Source organism: Oncorhynchus nerka, linkage group LG27, assembly GCF_034236695.1.
Source record: "Oncorhynchus nerka isolate Pitt River linkage group LG27, Oner_Uvic_2.0, whole genome shotgun sequence".
NCBI lineage: Eukaryota > Metazoa > Chordata > Actinopteri > Salmoniformes > Salmonidae > Oncorhynchus > Oncorhynchus nerka.
This window is the reverse complement of record NC_088422.1, coordinates 46286208-46299359: the sequence shown is the minus strand read 5'-3', so window position 1 is coordinate 46299359 and position 13152 is coordinate 46286208. Positions and strand designations below refer to the sequence as shown.

Below are 13152 nucleotides of genomic sequence, written 5' to 3'. Positions count from 1 at the left end.
GAAAAAGGGAAATCTGTGATTTTCAATTCAATACATAATGACATTTACTCATTTCATATGACAAGACAGGAGACAAGCAGTGAGGCTTTTTCTCTTACTGTGTGTATAGAAAAGTAAAGCAGATTATCATGGCTCAACTATATAGCCTTTTTTTTTTTTTTTACTCAACGATTTACAATTGGAGTTGAGCGGCGACTAGTGTGGACTGACTGGAGCGCCCACGTCACATAAAATGAAACATGAAACACAATTGATTTCAGCACCCACAGAATAGCCTGCAATTACACACATTGTTCTGCATCATAAATCATGTGGAGTTTAGTCGGCTACTATATGGGACTATTGAGCTCCACATTGGACGCGTTATAATACCCATAAAACCTAGCGGTCAAACACTGAAATGGTTCCAATTGTTTTTCCACCTTTTATTTTATTTATTGTGGATTTTAGAAACACTTCAAATAAGGGCTGTGTTTCGTGTAAGCTTACCCTGGTGTGATGTTTTGATATCCATGTAAATCTCCCTCGGACAATGTGGCTTTTATCAATATATTCGGCTCTATTTACTCTGATTTCAAAAATGCAAATTAGCATCAAAGTAGACATCATACAAGACTACAAATCCCTGCAAGCTCCTGCACTTCATCTCTAGCTGACACTTTAGCTGTCATGTAGCTAGCTAGTTACCTTGATCCAAAACAAAAGATATATTGAACATTTTAACATTACTCTTCCATATTTTATTTAACTAATTTGTTTTTATTCATCCTTTTGGTCTTGTACAGAAGACTATCCTAGTAGCAGTCAGATATTTATAATGTGCCATGAATAGTAGGCTAGTTTTTGCAAAGCAGCAATATAAGTAGCCATGACCCTTATTTTATAAAAATGTCAAACAGCAGCTTTTATTCACGAGAGTACTGCTCCTTACACATTTTACCACAGGTTATAAACTGAAAATGACGTCAGCGTTTTCTAAATGTTCTGTCACTTCTTGACACTGGTAGAAAGGCTCTATAGTTCTCAAGCTTTCCCACCTCGCCTAGAGCCAAGGTCAGCCAGTGTAGATAAGCATTCTAGCCAGTCTGGCGATATAGTTAATTCATTTCTACCAAGGAACAGACAGTCATTGTTCTAATTCTTGATTATATTTACACACATTATATTCAGTACTAGGATTAAAAAGAAAATTCATACATATACAGTAACATAATAGTATTCTGATTAGTACATATACAGTAACATAATAGTATTCTGATTAGTACATATACAGTAACATAATAGTATTCTGATTAGTCAGTCCTGATTGAAATGTATACATAATTAGTCATTATTGATAAAAATTCCCTTAACATAGACTGCATCCAATTTGCTGAGTAGAGTGTTGGAGGCTATTTTGTAAATGACATCGCCAAAGTCCAGGATCGGCAGGATAGTCAGTTTTACGAGGGTATGTTTGGCAGCATAAGTGAAGGATGCTTTGTTGCGAAATAGGAAGCCGATTTCTAGATTTAATTTTGGATTGGAGATGCTTAATATGAGTCTGGAATGAGAGTTTAAAGTCTAACCAGACACCTAGGTATTTGTAGATGTCCACATATTCTAAGTCAGAACCGTCCAAAGTAGTGATGCTGGACGGGCGGGCAGGTGCTTGTCACGATCGGTTGAAGAGCTTTCATTTAGTTTTACTTGCATTTAAGAGCAGTTGGAGGTCACGGAAGGAGAGTTGTATGGCATTTAAGCTCTCTCGAGGTTAATTAAACCGTGTCCAAAGAAAGGCCAGAAGTATACAGAATGGTATCATCTGCATAGAGGTGGATCAGAGAATCACCAGCAGCAAGAGTGACATGATTGATGTATACAGAGAAGAGTCGGCCCGAGAATTGAACCCTGCGGCACCCCCATAGAGACTGCCAGAGGTCTGGACAACAGGCCCTCCGAATTGACACATTGAACTCTGTCTGAGAAGTTGTTGGTGAACCAGGCGAGGCAGTCATTTGAGAAACCAAGGCTGTTGAGTCTGCCGATAAGAATGTGGTGATTGACCGAGTCGAAATCCTTGGCCAGGTCTATGAATACAGCTGCACAGTATTGTCTCTTGTCTCTTATCGATTGTCTAGCCCTGCCGATTTGCAGCTCTTTCAGAACATCAGCTATCTGGATTTGGGTGAAGGAGAAATGGGGGAGGCTTGGGCAAGTTGCTGTGGGGGGTGCAGGGCTGTTGACCAGGGTAGAGGATGTACGCCACAGGATGTTTTTGTGCTGGTCAAGGGCAGTCAGGTCTGGAGTGAACTACGGGCTATATCTGTTCCTGGTTCTACATTTTAAGATTGTGAGGAAAGCACTTTTAAAGAATAACCAGGCATCTTCTACTGATGGAATGAGGTCAATATCCTTCCAGGATACCCGGGCCAGGTCGATTAGAAAGGCCTGCTCGCTGAAGTTTTTTAGGGAGCGTTTGACAGTGATGAGGGGTGGTCGCTTGACCACAGACCCATTACGGACGCAAGCAATGAGACAGTGATCGCTGAGATCCTGGTTGAAGACAGCAGGGGTGTATTTGGAGGGCAGGTTGGTAAAGTAGGCAGACAGGCATTGAAGCATTCAGGTGCTGTTAGATTGAATGATAGAATATGAAATTGTGACAAAGCAACTTTGAGCGTGGTATGATCATTGGTGCCAAGTGCCTGATCCAGTGTCTCAAACGGCTAAACTCCTGGGCTTTTCATGCACGACAGTGTCTAGGGTTTACCGGGAATGGTGCGACAAAAACAAAAAACATCCAGTCGGGGGGCAGTCCTGTGGGCAAAACAGCTTGTTGAGTATAGGGCGGAAGAGAATGGCAAAACTCGTGCAAGCTAACAGATGGGCCACAAAAAGAAAAATAACGGAGTAGTACAAGAGTGGTGTGCAGAACGACATCTCGGAACGCACAACTTGTTGATCCTTGTCTTGACCACACCGGGTTCCACTCCTATCAGCTAAAAATAAGCTGAATCAGCTTCATTGGGCACGCAATCGCGAGATCAGTTTTCTTGAGTGGCCTGCTCAGTCTCCAGACCTCAACTCAATAGATCATATTTGGGATAAGATGGAATGGGCTGTAAGCAGCATGAATGTACCGCCTTCCAATCTGCAGCAACTGCGTGATGCCATCGTGTCAGCATGGACCAACATCCCTGTGGAACGTTTCCGACACCTTTGTAGAATGCCCCAAATAATTCGGGCAGTTCTGGAGGAAAAGTGGGGTCTGACCCAGTACTAGCTGGGTGTCTCTAATAAACTCTGAGTGTATCCCTTTTATACATAACATATAAACATCTGAATTTTTAAGTAAACATTAAATTATTTATTAGACAATGCCACAAACCTGGGACATCCCGAAGCACCATATGAAGCATTATTACTCTCCGAGAGCGCACAGATTCTTATGCTTTTCCATTTTAGGAATTAGACCAGCACAAATGGCATGTAAAAACAGTATATTTTGGTGGATGATTTAGAAATGGAAAAACTGGACAAGGAAGGTAGGTCCGCTCCAGCAGAATGAGAAACACACTAAACATACTCAAAACAAGGAAGCCATGCCTAAACGCAGCTATATCAACACATTTCTTGTCAATTTACCAGGTCCATGTTGCTGCTGTTAATTGTGAGCAGCACGTTTACCACTGCATTCAGTCTGAACCCCAGAGTAAGCGGGAGGACAGCATTACATAGGTGAAAGAGGTAGCAAAAACGGTACACCACAACACTTACATTTTTTAAATTATTTTAAACGCTACACTGAGTCTAGATGTGATCAAATCAGGAGAAGAACAAGTGAAGGAAGCAGCGTAGGGAAACTAGGTTGGGTTTAAAGAGGAGATGGAGAGTTCCCGAATTGTCCGAAGTTGAGGGACCATTGGGCGTAAAAGGCTTATTGTGGAATAAGGGGTAGCTAGAGAGATGTTTGGTCATGGAAAAAAACATAAAAGTAGATGCTAAACGTTGACAGTACGTCCAACCGGCCTCACAACCGCAGACCACGTGTAACCAAGCCCAGGACCTCCATATCTGGCATCTTCACCTGTGGGATCAGGGGAGGGATGCTGAGGAGTGTTTCTGTGGGGAAAAACTCATTCTGATTGGCTGGGCCTGGCTATACCCTCCCAGACCAACCCATGGCTGCACCCCTGCCTAGTCATGTGAAATCCATAGGTTAAGGCCTAATGAATTTATGTCAGTTGACTGATTTCTTTACATGAAATGTAACTCAATAAAATATTTTAAATTGTTGCGTTTTATATATTTGTTAATTATAGAGATAAAGCCAGAAGATGAATGTACTTGTTGAACAGAGCTATAGCCAACATTCTTGCGTGTTAATATGGTCATCACTCACTCACTGTTAAATTTGTCAAGGTCCCGACATCAGTGTTAGCTATCCTGCTACAGCGCTTTTTGATGTTGGGATGCGCACGCATCACTCGAACGGGCTGTTTGATGGTAAACAGAAAATGGCTCTAAACAGATGGAGCAGAAGTGAGCCAAGGGCCCAATACAGAACTGTCTTTTCTATAACACCCTCTGGAAGAGTGTAAGGCTGTGTCCCAAATGGAATCCTAGTATTCCCTATATAGTGCATTAGGGCACTGGTCAGAAATAGTGCACTATATGGGAAATAGGGTGCCATTTGGGACATACTTAAGTCTTAATACTAAACAATTAGCCTAAAAGAGGATGCTAATCAGTCTGGACTCTTCCTGTTGACATCCCTCAAACGGATAGACAGACAGACAGCTTGATAATAGAGGCAGAGTCTTCTATTTGTAAATGACATGACAGGACACTGCCTGTCATGTTTTCAGATTAGCGCCCCGGTCGCCACCCTTCAGTGCCCTAGGTACACGGGGCTCAATGTCTGGCCTCTGACAGCAGCGTACAGCTAGCTATCTGACCTCACACAGCCTGCCTAGCCCTGATGATCACCAGCCCTAATAGGTGGCAGGTTGTGGAGGAGCTATCGCACGTGCCGTAGACCGTACCGTGCCGTAGTGCTTTGATAATCCTCATAGTCATACCATTTTAATTTGAGTCAATTAACCCTTATGCGGTGTCCGTGGGGCCCATTTTAAATGTTTACTGAAAGAAAAATGATCAAATGTAATTATTTTTTCAACTTGAGACACATTGGCCTTTGCTTATTTTATGTCAAGAACAAGCTAGCTGCAATCAGGTCAGTGTGGGACAAGTGGGTGGACCGCCTTCCCTTGTTTTACAACCCTGGTGCCAATGTTACTGTTGCTGAGCAGCTTCTGCCATTTAGGGGCCGTTGCCCCTTCAAGCAGTACATATCGTCTAAACCCACAAAAATATCGAATCAAGATCTGAGCTGCCTGTGATGCTGCTTCATCATATGCGTGGAACTTGCAAGGGTATACGTGGCAATTAGATGGAGGAGCCCCTGAGAAGAACCAAAGGATGTGGGTTGTCCTGGATGTGACACAGGGACTCTGTGGCCACAACATCACGCAACACGTTTTTACATTGCACAAGCTGGGACAGGAGCTCCTCGAGGAAGCCGACGATGGTAGGAACAGTACGTAACATTACAATACCATAAAAGGAGGGGTGGACAATTTAGACAAGCTGGTGACTGGCTACAGCTGCAAAAGAAGAACCCTACCCTGGCCGTTTGATATTCTTCAACGTCTCGGCGTACAACACGTTTGTCATGTTGTCCTTCCGATTTGTTCAATTCAAAGCAAGAAACATCAATAGTGATAACTTTTGCGTTTATATTTGTTCAATATAATCATGATTTTATTCCACCCATGTCTTGATTATATATATTTTTAAAGGGATAGCACTTTTATTGATATATGTGATCTAGCAGAGGTAAATGGCAAATGTTAACCATGTATGCTGTCTATATTGCTTGTAATTGATATGTCAACATTTTAAGTCTTTACGTAAATTGTTACAGCTGTATTGTTTTGAAAGTCCAACAACATTATTGGGTTATGAGACCCGCAAACATTGGGTGAATAACAAAAAAACATGACCCCCACCACACAAGGGTTCAATTTTAAATTCTGTTTATGAATTCATTGGAGTTCCCATAAAATGATTGCCATTGTTTTTCTATTCCAGGTCTTCAGTAGTTTTAAATGGAATTAACTTTGGCAGACAGTTCATAGGCATAAAACCCCTTCACATCAAAATGGAGGAGACAGTCTACTTGACTCACCTCAGTTTGGTAGAGTTGGAGAGATCGCAGTACTACATTTACGTCTTCTGTTTTGCATACAGTATGCTGCTAGATGGACTACAGCGCTTCCCAAATGGCACCCTATTCCCTTAATACTAGGTCAAAAGTAGAGCATTAGATAGGAATATGATGCCATTTGGGACGCAATGTGTGCTGCCAGATGAACGAGGCGACCTCAAGTGTACCCAGAGAGGATTTGGTTATATGCGTCAGTTGTGGATTTATTGACCCACGGATAGGTGTGGAGAATGATGGAAAACTTGTAGTCAGTTGTGCCTGCTTAGGCGGCAAGCAGCTGGATGCTGCCTATGGAAGACCATCACTAGTTGACATGGATGCTTTGTAAAGACCTGGGACTTGTTGTTTGTTCATACCCTCACAACCTATTTTCTCCTTTCAAAGTTTTTGTCATTTTTAATTACATGGTTTACAGGGTAATCTCAAGTAGTTATTATTATTTTATTTTTTTGTCACGCTGCTGAGGAAACCGTATTCCGTTCTCTCTTGTTGCTTCTTCTAAAGTTTCATGGCCATAGCCAGGGTCTAGACTAGAATATTGTTGAGACCATGCTCTCTGAGGAAAATGAGATGGGGGGGTGGGGGGGGGTGATTATAGCCTGCTGGTGCTGAATGAAGATTACAGGAGATCTGCTCTCTGTCAGATCCAATTGAGAAGCCTGATTTGTCAAGTGCAAAAACAAGCCATTTGGGCCAGATATTGAGTTAATTAGTCAGATCAGGAAAACTGAACTTGCGTACCAAATTGCACCCTATTCCCTACATAGTGCACTACTTTTGACCAGAGCCCTGGACGAAATAGGCTGCCATTTGGGACGTAGACAATGAGAATGAGGGAGAATAAATATAGGTCAGTATTTGTAGCTTTTTTTAGCTACTTTAAAATTACAGTCAGATGAGATTCAAGGGTTTGTTTTGCTTTTCAGGGTCAAAACTCATGAATATCTCATTGATAACGCTTATCAAAAGCAGACTGGAGCATAGTTTACTACTTAAAATAAACACCATGTCCTTTAAAGTTTACTAACCCACTTAAAATGTTCTCTTCCCGCTATCGTTTGTCTTAATCTTACTTAGTTTGTCTTAATCCCACCTTCCCCCACCCCTTCTCTGCATTCACAGTTTGACTCACACCTGATGTCACGCTGTCTGTTGCCATGGCAATCATTATGGCAACCACAGCAGCCTAGTTTCAGTGGTTGGCTGACTTCTTTTTGGAGGGAGAGTCAGTAAGGGTTAATATTGATAAGTTTACTTTTAATTATTTGCTTCCCTCAGCCTATTGAATGCTTACAGAGCATTGGCAGGCAGAGAAGAACAAGCCTACGGCTGGTTGTATGAATCCTCTAACAGCCTTGCTAAGTCGAGCCCAGCCAAGACCTCTCATACACACACACACACACACACACACACACACAAAGACTAAGGCTTCTTCCCAATTGGCTATTCCCTGGCCTATGTAGTGCTCTACTTTTGACCAGGGCCTGTCATTTGGTCGGTTAGGAGTTTAATCAGCCTGCCTAACAGTAAAAACACCTATCTCAACATGACACCAAACATACAACCCAACAGGAGTCAGGAGCCTTGGGCAGACTGACTGACTGACTCACTGTTCTGGTCACAGTGAGGGTTACTATTCCATGAGAAAAGGGCCTTTAGCTAACAGCACAGTCTTTTCCCTTATCTTAGCACCCACCTGCTGGCCCATATAGTCCCCCAGCCCAGAGAGCCTGTCCACCTCCACCCCACTACACACCGGTCAGGTGGCGACAGAGGCCACATGAACATGGCCCCAAAACGACATCAAACACCGGTCAAGTAATACTGTAGTTTAATATTCTGTTCACATCAGAGTGAAGGATTTCAACCTCCTCCATCGTAGCCTAAACCTGCAGAATCATTTCTGACCCTTAGATAACAAAGTCTACAAACTAAAGACTGCCCTCAGACTTCAGAGGAGTTTGGTTTCTCTGACTGAGATTTGGTACAGTGAGGAATTTGGCTGGTTTTCCTGAGAAGTAGTGAAGTAGATGTCCGACTCAAATGGCACCCTATTCCCTATGTAGTGCACTTATTGTGACCAGTGCTCTGGTCAACAGGAGTGCATTACACAGGAAATAGGGTGCCATTTGGGACGCAGTATCTATTCTGATTAGCTGTAGCTCAGTGAGTGGTAGGGCTGGCCTGGAGGCGTATTATATTAGATGACGTACTGTCAGGCACCAGTAATTATGATTCTATTTTCTCTCTTTCTCACTCACTCTTCCGTTGTCACCTTAGGCACCCTGATAATAGCTAGGCTATAAGACTCATGAGATGCCTCTGTGCATAATGTTATATGCTTAGTTCTCTAGTGTGCGTGTGTCCAATTTGTGTGGAAGCCTCAATGGGTATTGTCATAAGAGACTGGTGTTTTGATTGACAATACATTTGATTGGCATTTTTACAGGAACATGTTCAAGTAAAATGTCTGCTGACTGCACCAACAGTCAGGATGAGATGGGCTCGCCTTTTCACTGTTAGCGCAGGTGTACTGGCGTTAAAATCCAAATGGATGTGAATACTAATGTTACTCTGTGTCTTACTATCTCCACAGGGTCTTCTTCAGTATGCCCGCGGAGCTTAGACTGTGCCCGAGCAGGGCGTCATTTCTGCCAGCCGGGCAGCTCACACTGCGGCCCCTGCCTCAACCCGCTGGTAGAGAACTCACATGGCAGATGCATAGTGAAGAGGAGACACGCTCACGCCCCCCATTTTGGTATGTTCACTTATCCCTACTAATGCCAATGCATTGCTGTTTCACTGCTAGTGTAGAAACAGTAGCCAAAGCCACAAAGCACGTCTCGTTGCAAGCCTTGACCAAGCCTCAACTTTCTAGACTTTTCCCTGTTAACACTATCAACATTTCCCTTTACTGTGGTAATTGTGATTGAATCAACGCAATATTAGCCACTTTCAATGCAACATACCGAAACAAAACGAACTATGCAAGACTTGGGGTGTTTCTCAAAGAGCATACTACCATGCTCCGAGCAGGCAAATTGGAGCATGGAAGGTTCGGAGTATGTCCAAGTATGCAAAATGGAGCATGGTGGGCACTTATCGAATGCGTACTCAATTTCTACATATCTTGAAGCATGCATCAATGCAAGCTTCAACGGAAAGTATGCAATTAAAAAAAAAAAAAAAATGCAACCACTTAAAAAAATGTGATAAAATGTCTTAAACAGTTATTTCATTATTTGAGCTGAAGCGAGAGAATACACTCAGTCATCGGAATGAAATGTTTGATATGTTAAAAAATACATGCTGTGTTAATTTTGGCATGTTTACCTGCCTACATACCGTAGATCACAAGCCCATAATAAGTCAATAGGGCTATCTAGCTAGCTAGCCACGAAGAATTGGTAGGTACCCCCAAAATATTTTCATCTACCTTGCATAACATTAATTTGTCATATTTGCCTGTTTAACTAGCAAGCTAGTTAGATTATTACGATTGAAATATCTAGCTGATAATAGTTATTATTATTATTATTATTATTTGCTTTGTGAATATCTTGTTTTGTCTTGTTGCTATTGTCCTGGCTGGAAGAAGGTTCAGTAAATGGGGAGGTGAAGCATGAGGTAATACAGTAGGGGGAGTGCGAGTGCTTCTCAAATGTAATGTTTTATGCATTCTCCACATTCTCGTTCTCACAAGCGTACTCAAGAGAACATCGTCAGAGAATGCCCTCACAGCATTACATTTACATTACATTTAAGTCATTTAGCAGACGCTCTTATCCAGAGCGACTTACAAATTGGTGCATTCACCTTATGACATCCAGTGGGACAGTAGTGCATCTAAATCTTTTAAGGGGGGGGTGAGAGGGATTACTTTATCCTATCCTAGGTATTCCTTAAAGAGGTGGGGTTTCAGGTGTCTCCGGAAGGTGGTGATTGACTCCGCTGTCCTGGCGTCGTGAGGGAGTTTGTTCCACCATTGGGGGGCCAGAGCAGCGAACAGTTTTGACTGGGCTGAGCGGGAACTGTACTTCCTCAGTGGTAGGGAGGCGAGCAGGCCAGAGGTGGATGAACGCAGTGCCCTTGTTTGGGTGTAGGGCCTGATCAAAGCCTGGAGGTACTGAGGTGCCGTTCCCCTCACAGCTCCGTAGGCAAGCACCATGGTCTTGTAGCGGATGCGAGCTTCAACTGGAAGCCAGTGGAGAGAGCGGAGGAGCGGGGTGACGTGAGAGAACTTGGGAAGGTTGAACACCAGACGGGCTGCGGCGTTCTGGATGAGTTGTAGGGGTTTAATGGCACAGGCAGGGAGCCCAGCCAACAGCGAGTTGCAGTAATCCAGACTGGAGATGACGAGTGCCTGGATTAGGACCTGCGCCGCTTCCTGTGTGAGGCAGGGTCGTACTCTGCGGATGTTGTAGAGCATGAACCTACAGGAACGGGCCACCGCCTTGATGTTAGTTGAGAACGACAGGGTGTTGTCCAGGATCACGCCAAGGTTCTTAGCGCTCTGGGAGGAGGACACAATGGAGTTGTCAACCGTGATGGCGAGATCATGGAACGGGCAGTCCTTCCCGGGAGGAAGAGCAGCTCCGTCTTGCCGAGGTTCAGCTTGAGGTGGTGATCCGTCATCCACACTGATATGTCTGCCAGACATGCAGAGATGCGATTCGCCACCTGGTCATCAGAAGGGGAAAGGAGAAGATTAATTGTGTGTCGTCTGCATAGCAATGATAGGAGAGACCATGTGAGGTTATGACAGAGCCAAGTGACTTGGTGTATAGCGAGAATAGGAGAGGGCCTAGAACAGAGCCCTGGGGGACACCAGTGGTGAGAGCATGTGGTGAGGAGACGGATTCTCGCCACGCCACCTGGTAGGAGCGACCTGTCAGGTAGGACGCAATCCAAGCGTGGGCCGCGCCGGAGATGCCCAACTCGGAGAGGGTGGAGAGGAGGATCTGATGGTTCACAGTATCGAAGGCAGCCGATAGGTCTAGAAGGATGAGAGCAGAGAGAGAGAGTTAGCTTTAGCAGTGCGGAGCGCCTCCGTGATACAGAGAAGAGCAGTCTCAGTTGAATGACTAGTCTTGAAACCTGACTGATTTGGATCAAGAAGGTCATTCTGAGAGAGATAGCGGGAGAGCTGGCCAAGGACGGCACGTTCAAGGGTTTTGGAGAGAAAAGAAAGAAGGGATACTGGTCTGTAGTTGTTGACATCGGAGGGATCGAGTGTAGGTTTTTTCAGAAGGGGTGCAACTCTCGCTCTCTTGAAGACGGAAGGGACGTAGCCAGCGGTCAGGGATGAGTTGATGAGCGAGGTGAGATAAGGGAGAAGGTCTCCGGAAATGGTCTGGAGAAGAGAGGGGATAGGGTCAAGCGGGCAGGTTGTTGGGCGGCCGGCCGTCACAAGACGCGAGATTTCATCTGGAGAGAGAGGGGAGAAAGAGGTCAGAGCACAGGGTAGGGCAGTGTGAGCAGAACCAGCGGTGTCGTTTGACTTAGCAAACGAGGATCGGATGTCGTCGACCTTCTTTCAAAATGGTTGACGAAGTCATCTGCAGAGAGGGAGGAGGAGGGGGAGGGGGATTCAGGAGGGAGGAGAAGGTGGCAAAGAGCTTCCTAGGGTTAGAGGCAGATGCTTGGAATTTAGAGTGATAGAAAGTGGCTTTAGCAGCAGCGACAGAAGAGGAAAATGTAGAGAGGAGGGAGTGAAAGGATGCCAGGTCCGCAGGGAGGCGAGTTTTCCTCCATTTCCGCTCGGCAGCCCGGAGCCCTGTTCTGTGAGCTCGCAATGAGTCGTCGAGCCACGGAGCGGGAGGGGAGGACCGAGCCGGCCTGGAGTTAGTGGAAGAACAGCATCTAGTAAAGATGAGGTCGAGCGTATTTCCTGCCTTGTGAGTAGGGGGGGAAGGTGAGAGGGTGAGGTCAAAAGAGGAGAGGAGTGGAAAGAAGGAGGCAGAGAGGAATGAGTCAAAGGTAGACGTGGGGAGGTTAAAGTCGCCCAGAACTGTGAGAGGTGAGCCGTCCTCAGGAAAGGAGCTTATCAAGGCATCAAGCTCATTGATGAACTCTCCGAGGGAACCTGGAGGGCGATAAATGATAAGGATGTTAAGCTTGAAAGGGCTGGTAACTGTTACAGCATGGAATTCAAAGGAGGCGATAGACAGATGGGTAAGGGGAGAAAGAGAGAATGACCACTTGGGAGAGATGAGGATCCCGGTGCCACCACCCCGCTGACCAGAAGCTCTCGGGGTGTGCGAGAACACGTGGGCAGACGAAGAGAGAGCAGTAAGAGTAGCAGTGTTGTCTGTGGTGATTCATGTTTCCGTCAGTGCCAAGAAGTCGAGGGACTGGAGGGAGGCATAGGCTGAGATGAACTCTGCCTTGTTGGCCGCAGATCGGCAGTTCCAGAGGCTACCGGAGACCTGGAACTCCACGTGGGTTGTGCGCGCTGGGACCACCATGAGAGAGGAGCACTGTATTATGCATATTGAGTATGCAAAACGAACTATGCAAAATATTTTGTTGTAAGCAGAATGCATCGGAGTAAGATTCTATTGCATTGACAGATATGACAGGCCCGAACTTTACACAGATCAGTGTGTCATAACCAATCAGAGCTGCAGTAGGCCTATTTGCAAATATACCATTGCCATATATGGATCTGTGCCATTCACTTTGAACTGGACTATGTTTACAGCATGAGCGGTGTCACGACTCTCCTGTGAGGATCCAAAGATCAGGCTACAATCGATCAGCATCTACAGAGCCATTGGTGTGTGGGTTTTATGACACCTCCAGTCGATCGTAAATTGTAGGCAGCAAACAACTCCTTTTGGTCTTTAGTATTGGTGAGTGGAATCTCTTTGTTACGGAAG

General features: G+C 44.9%; 1 protein-coding gene across 1 annotated transcript in view; it reads left to right on the top strand.

Annotated features, from left to right (window-relative positions):
• Positions 1–13152, top strand: part of npdc1b (neural proliferation, differentiation and control, 1b) — a 52415-nt gene that overhangs the window by 19415 nt on the left and 19848 nt on the right. The window contains exon 2 of the mRNA XM_029638414.2: positions 8868–9029. Coding sequence (XP_029494274.1) covers positions 8868–9029 — 162 coding nt within the window. The remainder of the gene's footprint in view (positions 1–8867; positions 9030–13152) is intronic.